This window comes from Lepisosteus platostomus, chromosome 11, assembly GCF_059453375.1.
Source record: "Lepisosteus platostomus isolate fLepPlt1 chromosome 11, fLepPlt1.hap1, whole genome shotgun sequence".
Lineage (NCBI taxonomy): Eukaryota > Metazoa > Chordata > Actinopteri > Semionotiformes > Lepisosteidae > Lepisosteus > Lepisosteus platostomus.
Genome location: NC_142621.1, coordinates 2,305,694 through 2,323,722, shown reverse-complemented (window position 1 = coordinate 2,323,722; position 18,029 = coordinate 2,305,694). Strand labels below are relative to the sequence as shown.

At 42.8% G+C, this 18,029-nt stretch overlaps 1 protein-coding gene and 1 long non-coding RNA gene across 6 annotated transcripts in view; one reads left to right on the top strand and one right to left on the bottom strand.

Annotated features, from left to right (window-relative positions):
- Positions 1–14,658, bottom strand: part of LOC148651756 (pre-B-cell leukemia transcription factor 1) — an 83,496-nt gene extending 68,838 nt beyond the window's left edge. For 2 of the 5 annotated variants that reach the window (XM_088597829.1, XM_088597826.1), the window contains exons 1-2: positions 13,887–14,656; positions 12,029–12,102 (exon numbers count right to left, since the gene is read on the bottom strand). In XM_088597829.1, coding sequence (XP_088453955.1) covers positions 12,029–12,102; positions 13,887–14,077 — 265 coding nt within the window. In that variant the 5' untranslated portion in view covers positions 14,078–14,656. Of the gene's footprint in view, positions 1–12,028; positions 12,103–13,886 lie in introns of all 5 variants that reach the window. The other 3 variants (XM_088597827.1, XM_088597825.1, XM_088597830.1) reach the window with 3 other exon arrangements.
- Positions 6,995–16,302, top strand: LOC148651755 (uncharacterized). Its single transcript, XR_015925158.1, has 3 exons — positions 6,995–7,266; positions 8,264–8,431; positions 15,728–16,302. It is a non-coding gene; the product is annotated as an uncharacterized LOC148651755 (long non-coding RNA).
- Positions 16,303–18,029: the final 1,727 nt, after the last annotated feature.

Sequence of the window (18,029 nt, the reverse complement as noted above, 5' to 3'; positions counted from 1 at the left end):
TAAGAGGATATCACCAACTCCAGTCTCGCACAAACAGACAGGTGCTGTATAGTTGATGGGGTTGGAACTAGTCTAACAATGCATCCAGTTATATAAATTAGATCTTTGGCTCATTTCACCAACATCAGCCATTATTCTGCTGACCTCTGTAAAATACTCGCTTTTCACTCATGAAAAATAACATTACATCATGCTGCTAGTCATATTTATAAATGGGTCATCCCTGAGGCTTGAAACTTAATACTATTTAAACACAGGCTACAGCAAAAGTGGGCATTGTGTTGAAGTTCAAGAGAAAGCAGCGCAGAACTGGAGGAATGATTCTATTTGAAAACATCGTAAATTTGCTTCTTTAGCGTTTTTAAGATGTCCACGTCATTTATGACAAGTAAGCCTAAATGAAAAATAAAAAAAACTCCTGTATGCTTACAGGAGCTACTACAGTATCTCCTGATTTTTCTGTCGTTAAAGAAAGCAATCTGAAAAATAAACCCATCAACTACTCAGTTAAGATGTTTTTTTTTTTAATCTCATATGAAAATACTTCCAAGGTCAAAATGATTTCATACAATGAAAGAAAGAACACACATGAAAAAAAACAGGATTATAAAGAAATGCAATCACTATAGGTTTGAGCAGAATTTGTTTTTCCACCTGAACTACAACAAAAGTTCAACCTACGTTTCTGGTACAAATACCATAAGAACCTCAGCATGTTATGGTAAAAAAAATCTCCTTGTTAAATTAATAATACATACTCAAAGTTGTAACCATTTCATTGTGCATGCTTTACAACAAACTAATAGAAATAAAATTGCTGCTTTCCAGTTCATTTGTCTGATGTCTCAGGTTTTTAGTTCACATTCAGTAAAAAATATTTCATCAGCCTTAAAAGTCAGGCTCCAGATGGTTTAAATTTTGGGCCTGACATTTCTACATTTTTTTCAAAAACCATCAGAGAGCCTTAATAATAACGGGGGAAAAAATCCATCAGGCACCCTTAATTCAAGGCTTTTTTTCCCTTAGTTTTTCACGAAACCAATTAACCAGACTTTTACTTACTATAAATAGCTGTATTAATACAGAAGAAAACCAAAAGACTCATCTCCCCGCCTCTCACTGTTCTAGTGCTGAATATGAAAACAATGCAGAACGATTGCATGCCTCTGAACGACATTGCTAATTAGAAATGGCTCTCTACTTACACTCCACAGCCCTTTGTCAAACTGCAGCTAATTGTTCTTGTGGAAAAAAGGATTAATCACCTTGCTCCTGACCTACCAACAACAATTCCCAGGAACTGACAATTTTTTTCATGCTTTAAAAAAAAATAATCTTTTTTTAAAGCAGTGCCGATAACGTTATTTTGGCGGGGAGCTGTTGGGATTTTGATTCTTTTCATCGACAGCGTGACCACATGCACATTTAAAAACACAACCGGGCTTCCTCACGAGTTCCGTCGTTATAACAGGCCGTAGTACGCACGTCAAGGCAGCGTCGGCTCTCATGTAGCTGCCCTGAAATAGGTATTTGTTCAAAAAGCATGACGCACTGTGAAGGTGATAATCGTCTAAATGTTTGCGCGAGTCGCAGATGGGAGCTTTTTGGCAGCTCTCGAATTTCAAGTTTAAAGGGTGCCGAAGTGAAAAAAAGCACTTGGGGGCTTCCCACCCAGAGAGAAGGTGAGCTTTGTCGGGCTTGCCCCTCAGAGACAAACAAGCCGCACGTTCAAAAAGCTAGCAAAACGTCTTCTTATGAAATATTGCAGCTTCTTTATGAAAGGGTCCATTGTTCTTGAAGTGAGCTTTTCACTCCGAAGCGCTCCTTTTAATTATATAACTGAGAATAGGTACAAACGTGGATATTTCAAGTTGGAAAAGAGCTTTTGCAGGGGCAGCTAGCGAAGAGGCAGTCAGGATCAGGGGACACAAGTTCAACCAGCTCTCCTGTCTGTCCCCTCCTCCTCCATCTCATCGCTGGTAGCCAGTGCTCTCATTTTTTACACACAACATCACAGAAAGGAACAGCAGTCCTTCCCCCGAAAACAAAATGAAAATGAAACAGGGCATCGTGTGTCAAAGGGAGAGCATGATCTCCACACCGTACTCATTTTCGATCTGTAGCAGGCAACTGACATTCCATGTCCAAACAGGCAGAACTGTAGTAACAGTGATCCAAAAGAATCGTGCAAACTGCAGCTGCAAGAGAAACCTGGTGTCCCAATCCCTTCATCGAGGCAAAACCCAAAAGAAGTGGGACAATCTTTTCAATGTAAAGTGAAAAATAATGTCTCTGAAACAGAGCCAACAAAGCCATTACAGCTATGCTGGATTCACAGTATGGTCAGAATAAAATATTGCATACTTGTGCACACTTGTCTCGCCAGCTTTTCGATTCATATCAAACAGGTTGTTGCGAACAACCCCAGCTTGCAGATATGCCATTGAAAACGCCCAAAACTTATAATTAATAAAATGAATAACTATAAGAAAACATAATAATTGAAGGAGCAGCTTCACTACATACAATCAGGAAAACGCAGAGAAGTCAACCATAAGAAAGCTTAAACTGATTATTGAAAAAAAAAATCACCATCCAAATTCAGGACATACTGAATCCACAGCAACAGCCTTGTCGGGAAGAGGGAGAACACAGGAAGGGAAATTTGGGAAATCCGGTCAACTTTATTCTACATTAAGGTGAAGATGCATCAAGCTGGCCAAACGATCTGCCAATTCACTGCCTTAAGGACTCATAACGCCAAGTCAGGCAGTCAGGAATCTTGCCACAGACACCAGCATCAGCCTCTCCAATAGAAAAGGTTTTGGCAAAAGATCCACCCCCAGCTGATCACGACACACAAAACCCACTGTGGTGACCCATCCAAAAGACTCGCAAACCACGGAGATGAGCCTGACTTTAAGCAAAAAGAAGCCGAAGTCTTCTGTCAGATGATCCGAGTAGAAGACTGATGCCCAAAGATCCAGCACCAATCCAAAGGCTCCCCGAGACACTTACATGCAGAAAAGGAATATTTTTTTTAAACTGTTCCCCATCAGTGAAACTAAAGAGCACGACACGGCTCATCACGGGCTCTCTGCTCTGAACACAAGCATGTTCCTAAACCATGTCCAACATTTATGGGGAATCCCAAGAGGCTGATGGGTCTCTGGAAGACTCATGATTTAGAACCTGCCTGAGGAGATGATTTTACACACATCCGATTATGAAGTTTTACTTTCAACACCACAAGCGATTTTATTTTGATACTACTTAATCTCATGCGACAAATATCTGTTATTTCTAAATAATGATGTTTTTAATTACGTGACGTGCCTGAAACGTTGTTGGCTAAAATATTTTTCCTGCCTATCTGAGGTTTAATCAATGCACATATGCATTCTCTTCGTACGAGATACAAACTTTAACTGGAAATGAAATACCTCTTTAATTAAAGCATGAAGCTGCAAAGACAAGCAATAAAAAATTCAGTTGATCTATACTGAATGGAGAGCTAATGAAAAACATGATTAGGAAGCATACAGGATTGAAGTAAGGAAAATCACTGTTTAAAGTAATGTGAAATTAGCTAAATGTAGAAAGAAGGACCTGTAATAATCAAAACAGAATATTGCTTCAGAATAGCTGCTGAAAATTATACACCTATAAGGTGAAGTAGACTTTCATTTGTCCAGACAAAAGAAGCCTGAAATTAGGCCAAGAACTGTCAGCGTACTTGTTAAAGAGAATTAAAACCTCAACAAAAACTTCAGATAAACGGCATTTCTACATCAGCCCGACATCCCTGGACATTAACCAAATTTCATGTAGCATACTCCAAATGACTTTTTTCAACAATTAGAGAATTCAACCTACTAATGAGAAAGACAAAGAATACTGTGCTGCTCTTAGCTCACACAGGAGCATTTGAGCTAAAAAAGCAGCACAACAGGCGATGTACATGCGTTGTATCTGGATTCTTAAAATGAGGGCATTTTGAAATAAGAGCACAAGAAAATTTTGTCTCTGACCTTTGAAGAATCAGCCGAAGAAAGATAAAGAACTGGCTCTTAAGGCCATAACAACGAAATTTCATGTAACAGACGTATGTAGCAAAAACAGTATTTTCGACAATTGGTGGCCCATCTGCCTTTCAGGCAATGACTGTACATTTATAGCTTTTATAGTCTCAAAGAAAACTATTCCACGTTTAAAGTGTTACATGAAACAACATTCTGACTTTAGAAAGGTAGGACGCAGTTTGATTGTATTTGCAATATGCCTGATTTTCTGGATTATTCTGATTTTATTCCAAAGACAATCTAATTATTGCTTTGACATTTATAAGGCCTTCAGTACAGCAGAGGATTATATTATGTTGAAAAGCCTTACTATGTGACTTCAGGAACGTTTTCTTCTAGGTCTGAATGAGTTTATAGAAATGTCATTTGTTCCTTTCTAGTACAGAACGAATGTAACGTCTCAAAAGATTTAATGTTAGTCATGTTATTCAGCAGGGTGTCCATATATGCCTCGCAAGGTGCTATATCAAAAAATACAAGACAGATTTCACTGACCCTGCAATTAGCAACATGCATTAAGAAAAAAGCTAAAGATAAGTAGTCACTAGGGTTTCTATAAATAAATAGAGAGCTGCTGTTCTCTAAAAATAATACACACAATTAGATTAAGTATGCAAAATGGACATAAAATGTGAATTGTTCAAAAGTCATTAACAACAAAGACCACAGATAAATAGTTTTGTTAAGCTTTCTCCTTCTTAATATCAATGCACACTCAAGACTTCATTTAAAGCTTCAAAGACAAATTGGAGAACTCCAGCAGAAAAAGCTGACTGGTTATCTAAAATAATTTATGCTACATTACTTTCCATGATCCCAAACGAAATTTACAATCCAATTTTATAGTACATCTTAATTTAGTGGGAGAAAATAAGACCTCATACGGGCGGTAAAATGTGTTTTAATGAATCATACTAAATTTTACAAGAAGTTTCAGAAATGACCTTTTTCAACACTAAATATCACTCCTGTCCCTATTTTTAGAAACCGAGGTACTTTAAAAGTTTGGACAATTATGCCAACACAGCCAAATTAAACCAAAACTTAAGTCCAACAGCTAACTACAAATGACAAAACTGGCTCTTGAAGGTAACGGAGTAGACCCAAGTAACCTCTGGCAAAGTGACATGTCTAGAATTTATAACTGGCAACTGGATTAACATTTTAATTTAATCCAGACCAATGACATTAGAGACCCTGTCAAAGATTCATAAACAGGGCCGAATTGATCTCTTATCTATAAACACAAACTCTCCCCTCATAAATATTTTAATTGAAACAATGAGGATATTCGTTACCAAAATAAGTCATGTTTTTTCCCCCCAGATGTTTTGATAAGGACATACTGTCGGTCAGGTTCGGGGTTTTAGTGGCCAGCTGTTTACACAGGGTACCAGTCAGGATTAGCTTTGATCACACACCCAGCAGCGCACAGCTGCAAGGCCAAATTGTTATCAAACCTGCGCCTACCCTTTCACCTCTTAGAACCAGATGATGCTATTGGACAAAATCTGTTCACAATGAACACAACAATAACGTGATCAGATTTATCTTTCAAAAGCACACAGTTCCAAACCCGCGTCACAGCTCGCCTTTACAATTGAGAATCTTAACAAAAAAAAGTCAACAAATACCTTTCCAGCAATAAAAGAAGATGTATATCTTAGAAGATAATCTGCTATTCTGTTAAATAAAACATCTGTTTTGTAACTGTTTTGGCATATAAATATTTTTCAATAACTAATTTATTAAAATGATACATGGTGGAGTATTTATTCAAACAAATGTTTGTTGATTTAATATAAGAATCTGTTTTAAAAACTGATAAACTAATTCAATACAAAGTCAAGAAGCAATAAATAAAAGTTTCATCTCTGCGTCTTGATCTTGGTTCTTTTACTTATATGATCTGGAGCAACATTTACATCTGATTAAATAAAAAAATAAAAAAAAGTCAGCTAAAAAGCTATTTAATAATCAGAGTTTAATAGCTATATAAACTGAGAAGTACCAACAGCCTGATTCTATTTGCATAACAACAGATGCAGACAATGTGTACGGATGATTTTCTTCTTTTTTAAAAAAAATCTGGAAGGGAACAACTCTGGAAGAGAAATGTCTAATGAACCCTCTCTGAAAAAAAAACTCGGTAATAGAATTTGGAAATTCTCCCAGAGACATTTCATAATGTTCACCCATGACATTGGCCTATAAAGTCACAGATCACGAACTGAAAAAGCAAACTACCAGAGTCACAAGTTACCGCCTCTGATAACCACTGAGAACAGTCTGAACATTTAACATGTCCTGGGTAGGTACTGTCTCACAAGTTCATGTGCCTTACTTCATGAAGTTTCTCTTTGCCTTAACATTCACCTATAAACATTAATAATCATTAAAGTAATAAAAAAGTACTCACTAAAGTCGCTACAGTCCTTAGGTGGCGGTCTTTAAATAAAACAGGAGTCACTTTGAAACAAACTTGCTAGTCATGGAAAACAGAAAGCAGCTCTCGTTTAATTTAACCTTTGTTTGTTTATGTCATAAAAGACTGCAACTGTGGAACTAATGGGAACTTCACATCACCTCACGTACTGTACATAAGCGTTACGACCCGCGCTGCATACTTCAATGGCTAAATGATTTAGACGCGATACTTTTTTTCCGCGAGTTATCTTAGAAGGTGTCTGTTAAAATAAGCGAGGGAAAATAAAAACCCGGACCAGAATACTTGCATTCCTAAACAGCGTACTTCTTTTATTGCAACATGCGCCGTTAATTTCCTTAATTCAGAGAGGGGGGGAATAATTAAACAGCACTTTTTTAACAAAAAAGAGAAAGTGGAGGAGGGTTGTAGTGGTCTATTATCCTGCGACTGAACTTCAAAGGAAGGACACGCCGCTTTCTCCGGGTACAGGAGTGCTGGGATGGGGGCCCCCCCTCTCCTCACAACGGTCAAGGGCCAAGGCAGGCCTCTCCCGACGGGAGCTGGGCTGGAGAGCACCGGGCTGAAACCCGACACCCCCCAGAAACGGCTCACGTCGACGCGCCCGGCTCCCCTTCCCTGCCCGGTACGTGCCAGCTCCCCCCCTGCGCAATGGCTGTTGCGCGCACCGGCCTCGGCTCCCGGCGCAGGAATGAGGAACCCGGCATTCCTCGTTTCACAGAGCAACACAAAAAGCAGGTTTGGGACGAAAAGGAGCGGCTCGGGGGGGGGGAGTGTGCGCTGGGGGCACAGAGGGGAAAAAAAGAAAGAACGGCTTTGGTAGAAATCGGGAGCTGTTTCCTTGCGGCCGGCAAAGGTTCCTTGGCAAGTGTTTATATTGTGCTACCTTCTGTGTAGCAGCGCTCCAGAGCGTCTCTAGACACACTCTCAGAGGGGGTCGAGCAGTGCGAGTCGGCCGGGCCTGGGGCTGGACCTTGATCCTGTTATATATACGGATCTACCGTATAAACCGTGCGCAGAAGATTCCTGCGGCAAATGCAACGTAAATCACCTCGGGATCAGGGGGTTCGCGCACTCACAGGTCACCGTACTTGCTTGCATTGGCTGGGGATTACACCCAAGAGCCCCGTGAGGCGCAGCCGAGACCCGACACAGCTCATAAAGACAGCAAAAATACATGTCTTTATTTAAATAGGAGTCCACGATGCCCCCCACCCCCTGCTTTTGCTGGTGACCCGTGCTATGCTTTCTAAAACTTTGCCCTTTTTGTTGCATTTGTTTTTTTTTTTAAGTTTTGAGAATAGCAGCTCACACATAAAAGCAAAAGGACTTCAATCCCTGTGTCCTCTTTCTCCAGACACTCTCATATTCCCCCCTTCATCTGTGGTCATTTAAAGAGCACACAGTGAGTTTGCATAGTCTGTCATCAGGGATCTATACGTGCCAGCCCAAAAATCAGAAGAGAGAGAAGCTAAATCTGTCAAATATAAAAATAACTGGCATATCATCACACGGTGCTGGTCAGCATGTTCACAGTCAACACTACACAAAACAGCCATGTCTTAAATGTCACAGGATATTACAGTACACTGCATGGGAGTTAGGCTTCAGAAACAGACCTTTAACTAGTGTGGTTAAGCAAAAAAAAAAAGAGTAACTGAAAATTCCCTTTCTGGGACCGAGCTGCGCTTGAGAAGATAAGGCGGTGCGTTTATATGGGATCTTCATCGTGCAGGTGTGTTACAGAGGGAGCGCGCACCACTGAGGCTGCGCAGTGACTCTTCTGCCCCCGCTGCTTCTCTGCACCAGCCCCAGGAAGACCACAACGAGCAGCCCAGCGCCTTCCACCTTTAAGACCGGAGCTCGGCAGAGGTAGCGATAAGTAGCCAACTGGCTTCGAAAGGCGAATACCTAAAACATAATATGTAAACTGACTCACATATAACAAATGTATATAAAAAATGAAAACTGCACGTATATATATATATGACCCAGCATGAAAGCATTCAGCAGTGAAGAAATGTAAAAAAAAAAAGAACAAACCAGCCCCATGTGTCTTGTGCTTTTGTAAATATTTTAGGTTTTAAAACAATTTATTCCAAAGCCGAATCCAACTTTTTAGCCACCCAGCCACGGTAACGCCATGTTAGCATGACATATTTACATTACACTGATTTAGAAACTGGTGGCTTTCGAAAATCCAACTTAATCCGAACTCCCCAGCTCAGGCTCCGGGGGCTTTGGGAAGCAAAGCTTTCAGAGAACTATGCAGAGAAAACTCGGCATTTGGCAGTTTCGGACTGCGATGGTCACGAGCCAAGAAAAATGGGGACACTGCCTCCCTTTAAAGGGAACTTGTCTTGACTTTTTTAGCAAGCTTGGCGGCCAGCCTAGAAAGACAAGTCATAGTTTATTCGACAAAAGAGATTTTCTCCAGGCATCGGTAGCATACAATGAACTTTAAAAAGTATTTAAAAAAAAACACAAGATTTGTATTGCTTTTAGTTCACCTTCATTAACTACTTTATAGTCTCGTAAATCTGTTCCATTCAGAATCTTGGCAGGTGGGAGGATTTTCTGTTTCTTGTTCTCAGGTAACGCAAAAAAAAAACCCCGACAACATTCTATTCTGCGTTTGTGAAGGAGAGCAATCTTTGGGAAAAAAAAACCTTGCAGAGATTCTATAATGTGTGCTCTTATGTAATTCCCAGCAATTTAAGGATGCATGGCAACAGTGATGGATTCTGGTGGACGGTAGGTGGGGAAAAAGGCACAGGGGGAAGACCTCCTTTTCCAAAATGAATGTCATCTCTTTTCACGATGTCTCATAAAACAAAAACACAACAGGGGGGGGAGAGAGGAGGGTTGTAGCTCGCAAGTCAAAGGGATTCCCCCTACAGGGGCTCATCATTAAAAGCCAACGGCCCTGCCTGTCCGAGACAGAAAAGCAAGCTATCATACACTGCGCACTCCCAAACAAAACAGCCTTTGTGCTCCGCGTTCAGAAGCATTCCTAGTAATTAAAACTTCCTCGAGATTAATAAACACAAATACACATCCCGTCTCTTTGTCGAGCGTGCGCGCATTAAAGTCAAGTTATGTTGGATCAAAAAGCAAACTCCTTGCAAAAAAAAAAAACACAGTTGCAAAATACAGAGTGAAAGCAACGCTGCAATGCAGGTGTTCAGGCAACAACAAAACAGAACAACAACACAACAGGAAACCCTGTCTGCAAAGCCTCCGTTCCCAGTTGCCAGCAGCAGGGAGAAGTCAGGGCAAGCCTTCAGGAAAAGGTCCCAGTCACTTTGTTCTCCATCTGGATACGAACTCTGGATGAACCCAGCAAAGCACCGGGGAGTGAAACACTCCGCATAACTCTTTCACTCCTCCGAAAACCTCGCTGAACAACACAAAAAGCAGAAGAAAGCCACAGGCCAAAAGGCTCCCTGCTCTCCTGAGACAGGGCTCGATTCACACTGAGTTACGGGCAGGGGGGGCTCTTCAATAAAACTGCATGCCAGTACAGCATCCTTAAACAAAACTGTTAGCAGTGGGCTGGGTTCCAGCCTTCACTTCACAGCAATGAAGTCTCAATAAATTCAGCTTTGGGGCTAATTAGGAGGGAAATACAGGGCCGCTTCGTAAAAACAGCACCTATGCTCCCTTTTGCCCCAAATTTTGGTGATACTTCACCAACCGCACAACCAGTGCTTTCATTGCAGGCCCTGAGACCGCTGCGGTTGTCTCAGTAAACAAGATCTCAGAGCGTTTCTTTGTATGACGCTCTGCGAAGAAAATTAAGAAAAAAATGAGGCCAAAAGACCGTCTATATTGGTCTGTAGAGCGCAACATCTCAGTTGTATCAATTTCAAAAGTGTCAACATAAAATTATTTAGAAATACGACTTCCATATTCCTCACAATGTCAGCAGGTCTGCTCTTAGTGTCATTATACCAGCTACTTGTGCCTTCATAACACACAAATGGAGGAAAAACAGATGTAAATGAAACGCACTGAGCAGAATCCACAGCCTACATGTACAGTAAACATTTTCACATTGTACACGGTAATCTGGGCCCACACATTTCATCATCTTCAGCTCTGAAAGTCTTACACTTTGCATTTAATAACGTAATTTAATAAAACTTCGAATACAGCATTAGATCCCCTCTGGCGTACATGGAACCAAACAAAAAGCTCAGCTAAACGAGGGAAATAAAAAAAAAACTGCGCGCACACACAATCCAGGGAGCTGATCCTTAAGCTTCCGTCAAGCTGAGGGAAGGCAGCTGAGACTCCAAGGTAAATTTCACACGTTCTGTTTCCCGGCATTGCAGGTGAACAAATGTCACCAAATCCCCTCTCCCCACAGCGCTCGCCGAACAGCCAACCCCAAAACAAATGGCACCAAATCCTTCAAAAATATTAATCAGCCACTGAGCACCCACACCAATAAAGGAGTACATCACTCATGAAGGGCGCATGGTGCTGGGATTTGGGAATTCCACAGATCGTTAAACAATAAATGCCAAAGTTGTGAAAAGGGAAACCGACAGCGTCTCTCTCCAGCCATCCGAGACTTTTATTAATCGTCAAAGGTCGTTTAAACTCTTGCAAAAAAGGGCGACAGGTACTGCTTCTTTTTTTTTTTACAAAGCTCATTAGACTGCATAATCAGCAGCTGCAAAAAAAAAAAACTACCATTGATTTTCACTTAAACAGTGGATGAACATGGTCTTATAATAGAGTATACCCACAGAGCACGTGAAATAAAAATATTACCCATTCAAATACGCGGAGGGCCGCATTCAAAGTGAAAGCTTAAATTCTCACCACCATGGAAAACGGAAGATTATGCCTCTTGATTCTCTTGGATGTCGTGAGGGGCTGAAGGCCCTTGTCTGTTGTGTCAGCTGCAAACCTCACTACCACGCTAATGGATCGTGACACCTCGGTGCCCTGTTTTAATCTGGAGCTGCCAAGCAAATGTTTTACCCCGCTGTATTGCCTATATACTGTATTTAAAGATTTGGTGTTTTTTTTCGCTCGCTTATTGTTTATAATGCTGTAGTCCCCACAGAGCGAAATACCAGACACTCATTTTTTTCGATTCATGTCAGGCTCTTAAAATAGTATTTTTGCACGGATTTTGCACGAGTTCTGGCCTATTCACTGAAAACAAACAAAAAAACAAAAACAAATCCAGCCTATAATATTAAAGAAAAACCTGCTATCTGTCTCTGTGCATAGCAAATACAGTCACACGCCTTTTTTTAAATAATTCCAAGTAGCAGGGCGCACCTAAATCTAACCTAAACTCTCGCCACGTCGACCTTCCAAACTTATCAAGCGGACATTAAAGATCTTTTTGGGATGGGGGAAAAAAAGTCGACAAAGCCTCCACACTCATCGCCATACTGTAAACACCGGGCAATGTGCACAGCCGCAGCAGTTACCGCTCGAAACGTCCAAGAAAGCTTTTTGTTTGCTTGCTTTTTACCTGTTTTCTCCTTGATTTCACACAAGACGTTGAAAAGCGCTGGTTTCATTCTGTGGCAGTTCAGCGCGTGCTTCCTGCAACGAGAACAGAGGGAGGCTCACGCGAGTCCGCGAGTCCACGGGACACGCTCATCCATAGGGTCCGTCCGGAAGACACAGACAGCTTGATCATCATATATATATTAAATATGTCACATTGTTGATGGAAGACGTTTCAAAAATGGTTTACACAGCAACCACAAATACACCGGAATATGCACGGAATATTTCACAAAGCACATGAACTGGTAATAATAATAATAATAATAATAATAATAATAATAATAAAAAAGCTATTATTGTTATTATGTTTCACTCAATTTAAGGTACTTTTGCACAGATACTATATAACTAAACTAGATTCTTGAAACATAATCAATTTTTATTAATACTCATCTTTTTACAGAAAAACTGACTTCTCCACAGACAACAACTGGACGCACCGATTGAAGGCCATTCAACAGCTAACGCAAATCCACACTCACCATTTTAATTTTATTTGCTTTTTATTACATTAAAAAAATATTTTTTTAATTTACCTTCGAAAACACAGCTTAAAAGCACGGGCATTATTTTTCCGTTTAAAAGCTAAAGGCATTTATTGCTTTATTCTAATAATTGTTATTAAAATAATATTAGTAAAACAAAACGTGAAAGAATACAGTTATGTTTATTTTGATTTGTAATTTTAAATGATTTTACGCCCCTCATAACCTTTCATGTGTTAGGTAAATAATATTTATTCTTCTTATTATTATTCACTTAACTGTATCGTTTACCTTTTTAACCTTTAGTTGCACAATGTTTTACTGTTGCATATTTTTAATAATTTATATTTATAGGGCAGCTTTAAATAACCGTGGCTCAACCCGAGTGTTTACAGAAAGCATTTCTGCGTGTAACAGAGTCGCTAAAGACTTCCTTTCAATTTATGTTTCCGTGAGTGTGTGTTGATAGCATATTTTTACTGTCCGCTACAGACTGTTTCTATAAACAATACAGAGGGATTAAACACGTGTACGAGTTTCCGTTTCCACTCTCTTCTTACATTAGAAACCTACTGTGCTCTGTTTTTGTTGCTGTTTTTCATTCTTCCAAGTGTTTTTGTCCTAAACGAAGCACAAAAGTTGCGATTGCTTTATTTATTCCGTATCTGCGATCTGTGGCATAGGTTACGTATTTTTTTGAAGTGCAGGAAAAGCACGATTACTTTTGCAGATCGTTAGTAAATGGACTGCTTTCGAGACATTTTTATATATCTTTTCAGCTTGTGTCCGTCCCCACAGCACTGCAAAACCCCCCGTGTTACAGACGCACGTTTCTGCGGCTGCATTGATGCCCGACGCAGGGAGAAATTATAAACTGTTAAAGGGATTTAGATTTGTAATCTCCCTAAACACCCCCCGCACAAGCCAGGGCAATGCGGCGCCTTGCCTATTTATACTTAAGGAAAATAAAACACGAAAATGGAATGACAGCTATCAATCCCGTGATGGACTGCTCGCTGCTGTTCCGCTGCAGCCGCACAAAACACGACAGACAGCTACTGTAGGTGTTCTGGAAAAGTTTAAATTTTAACTACACGACAATCGGGATTGAAACACCCCCCGTCGCTGAAAGCGCAGTCGGGTATCTTTTTCGTGCGCTGCTGGAGGGCGTACGGTACAGTAATTGCAAGTGTTTTAGGATCCATGATTTAGCTGTAATTGTCCCTGTTGGGCATCCTAGGGGAAATGTCAGTTTTTCCTGCCTCTTTTATTATTATTTTTTTGTAACGCGTCCCCGGATACGCACGCTGGAGGTAAAGGCGAGCACGGTACCTGGCCTGCGCCTCGTCCAGACTTTGGTCTGTGATGGTCATGATTTGCTGTAAAATGTCACCAATGTCCTGTTTCCTTCCTCCCTCCCCGTCCGCGCCTCCCGATCCGTCCTGCATGTGCTGGGACAGGCCGGGGTGCCCCGCCATCCCTACTCCGGCGTGAGAGTGCATCAGCCGCGGCTGATCGTCCATCTCCAGCCCGTCCTCGCCTCTCCGCCGCGTTTGGGCTCCAGGCAACACGCACTTATCCCGAAAGGCAGGAGGAGAAGCCTTTACAAATTCCTCCGGATCTCTCTCTCTCTCTCAATCTCACTCTCTCTCTTTCTGGGAGAAAAGCAGAAGACGCAAGCCCCTATCTCTCTCTCTCTCTTCCTCTCTCTATCTTTCTCCCCAGCTGGTCTGAGTGAAATCTGATCTGAATTGCAGGTTTTAGCCACTCCTGCTCTGCTCTGCTCTCTCACCCCCCCCCCCCCCACCACTAACACCAACACAACCTCCCCCCCCCCCTCCAAAAAAAGAAAGGTTCAACTTTAACTTAAAAAAAAAAACCCTGCGTGCCGATTCCTGATTAATACCGGCCCCCGGGAAAAAAAGCGCAAACTTTTTTTTTCCTGTTTTTCTTATCCTCCAAGAGCTGCCGTTCGCAGTTGCGATGCAAAAAAAAAAAACAACGGAAAACCCGACCCCCTCCAACCACCACCACCACCACCCCCTTTTCCGCGACCAGGCTCAGCCGCCGTGCGTTTCTGCTCGCCTTTGCTTTTGTTTCGCTCCGGACTGGCAACTGGCACATAGCAGGAGTATGGAGCCCCGGCCCCGCCCTCCCCGCAGCCTCATTGGCCAAGGAGAATGCCTGGGCCCCGCCCTCCCCGCACCCCCCCACCCCCCCGACGGGAGACGTCAGGCCGGAGGCAGGCAAGGTGGGGTACAGGAGCGCAGAGACGGGGTGGCGACGATCCGAGAGGTGCTGGACCTGAACTTGGAAATGAAGCGCAGCCCCCGGACGCAAGAGGCCGGCCCTTTTCACACCTGTGGCCTTCTTCTAAGCAATAACACCCCCCCCCCAGCCCCCAGCCCCCTGCAGCCCGTCCGCCCCCCCCAGCCCATATTCACCGCACAAAAGCGCTCTCTCGTTTTTAGTTTTATGGTTCCCGGCCAAGGAGTTCACAAGGAGCGATGCTTCATTCCCGATTTCTTTTACATGTACGCATGAAACAAACATGAAAGAAAAAAAAGCTCCCCATTGTTTTTTTTTTTACAGTTATATTTTATTACACAGCAGTGGCACATTTCAGCTCCCAGGTGTACAGGAGAATGGGGGGCCCTTCACCGGGGGCCCCCCGGGGTCTCTGTGATTGGTGCTCGGCCGTCTCGCCGGGCCCGAGCCTGACCCGGCTGAACTGTCCGCCAGGAGGCCCCAGAGGACCGGTCTGACCCAGCGGACCCTCCGGCTGTGACAGGGGCGTCCTCGGGCACCGGTCAGCAGACCCCCCCCCCACTGGCTCCGCTGCCACCAGCTCTCAGTGAACAGAGAAGCGGACAGCCACCGCTCAACGCCACGAGGGGGGGGGAGACCAGGAGGGTCTTCCTTCCGAACGGACAGGCGGAGTCATCTCGGCGACGGACCGGTCTCTGCCCCCAGTCCTCGCCGCCAGCCCCGTTTCCTGCGCGTCTGTCCACAAAGAGGGTCAGAGCTGCTGAATAGTAAAACAACGCATCCGAGCGCTGTAAGAATCTCACCGAAAGGATTTGCTCTTTAGAAAACAGCTCCCTCAGGATCGGCTCCTATCAGTCTCCTCCTCGGTGCTCCTGTCTGTAACCGTCCTTCTCTCCTTCCTCCAGATCCCATCTCCATGCCCACGTCTCCTCTCTCCTCGGCCTCTCACGCTGCCCCCGCGGTGGAGCCAGTCTCCCGGGGGCATCAGGGCTGCGCCACCTCCAGACGCCCCTGCTCTGCCCTCACCTGCTGCAGCTGTAGCGGCCCGCAGTGCTCCACTGAGCTCCGGACACGTCACTCTGCCGGCCATTAAGTCACTCTTAAAGAACTGTTTTGCATCGACGGATAAGTAGATAAGTAAATTAATAAGTAAATTAGATGTCAGATAAGTAAATGAATGATGGCTGAAAAACGAGCAACTTTCCGGTGCAGGGCTTTTTGTGATGCAGACTTTGCTTGAATAGGGCCTGAGAAAAAACAGGGGGTACCCAATACTATCCCATCAGGTGAACCCCCCTATTAAGCCAGTGCTTGTAATGGGGGGTCTCTCTGCAAGAAAGTGTAAATGGGTGGAGTAGCAAAATTAGCAAACTGCCATTGTGAAGTAACTGTAATACAACAGGAAGAGAGTCTAATGATAAAGAACACAGGTAAGAACAAGGTGTATTTAAAAAAGACAACACATGCACTTTATACAGAGGGTTGTATAATAATAATGTATAATGTTTCTTTATTAGCCCTATACAATTTCTTGCATTAGGAATGCGTCTTTTCGCATACCCCAGCTTTTCTCCAGGGAGACACAGACACAGAGACAGGGAGAGAAGCTTGGGGTCAGAGCGCAGGGTCTGCCATTGTACGGCGCCCCTGGAGCAGTTAGGGTTAAGGGCCTTGCTCAGGGGCCCAACGGAGTAGGATTCCTCTGCCGGCCGTAGGATTTGAACCGGCAACCTTCCGGTCACAGGCGCAGATCCTTAGCCACAGAGCCACCGCTCCGCCCAGTGGGAGTATAGAACAAGCTACCCAGACATGTTGTTGAAGTTGATACCCTGGCTTCCTTCAGAAAATGGCTGGATGAGATCTGGGGATCAATTAACTACTGACTGAGCTACCAAAATGGCCTTGTCTCATCCGCAAACCTTATTTTCGTCATTGTAGTGGTTATGATAACCAACCACGAGCAACAGAGGGTGAGAGTGGCTTATAGCCCATGATTCAGACACCTTGTGGCCTATTTGCTGGCTTGTTGAAACTCAGCATACAAATGCACAATATGTCTTCAGCGCAATGCACTAACATGCAATAAAGGAAACCTCTGATTATGTGTTGGCTAATGACATCAGTCAACTAAGCCGGACTCTATTTGGAACAGACTGAGAGCCCACTCACAAGGGACATGACATTATGTACATTTATTCTAATAAAACATAAGGGCCTTCATTTGCAATGTATATCCACATAGAAACAAATGATCTAGGAGCAACCAGTTTTGCATCAATGAGCTAAGTATACAGAGAGTCCAAATTACAGGGACTCATGCTCCAAGAACCACGTATGTAGCTACAACCCATTAGATATTCAATACAATTTATTTTAATCTTCTACACTATTGGACAAATGGGTCTTCATTTACAAGGATATAACGCTGAAGATGTTAGGAACACAGAACACATTGTAGCCTTTGCGCTGGTAAATACAATTATATTATTAGTAATATCATTACATTATGATTTGCTGTTTTATGTTCAAAGGCAAGTTTGGTTCTGAACTGAGGACACAGCTCAACCAACCAACCAAATGCAAAATGGAAAACGAAAAAATGCTAGCAATTATCCAACCCAACACGAATTAAGTTCAACCACAATACAAAGACGCTTTTCCATATTGTGCGTATTCGGTTCTAGTGAGTGCAGTGTTAGTCTTTGGCATTCCGGTTTTAAAATCACTTAGGGCTGTGTCTCAGGCAATGGTCAACCCATCCTTGACTCCACAGAGCCACTGAAGACACATCAGTGGAATTCTGCATCCACACGTCTCCATTTCCAAAACACCTCGCTCACCCCTGTGAAGAACCAGGTCCAAATACGACAGCCTGGAACAGTGGTAGTGGTCAATTAAAAACATGCATGGCCGATGAAAGTCGTTTCAAGAAGAAAACTAAATTATTTATTGGAGTCTTTATTTGCATACAAAGATCTAGTGTCTGTCAGTTGGGTACTCTGTCGTGGGGTCAAATGACTCTTCATCTACCGAATCTGGGATCAGATTTGCCCGAGATCTATTAACGTAGAGATGTGTCTGTCAAAGTGTTCTGAAATGCTCATTTACAGTACCTGTGGTTTTGTCGTATAGACCAGGGGCAGTTATCTGCACTCCCTTTTGCATTTATTCAATGCTGAATTCACTACATTGAAGTCAATTGTTTGT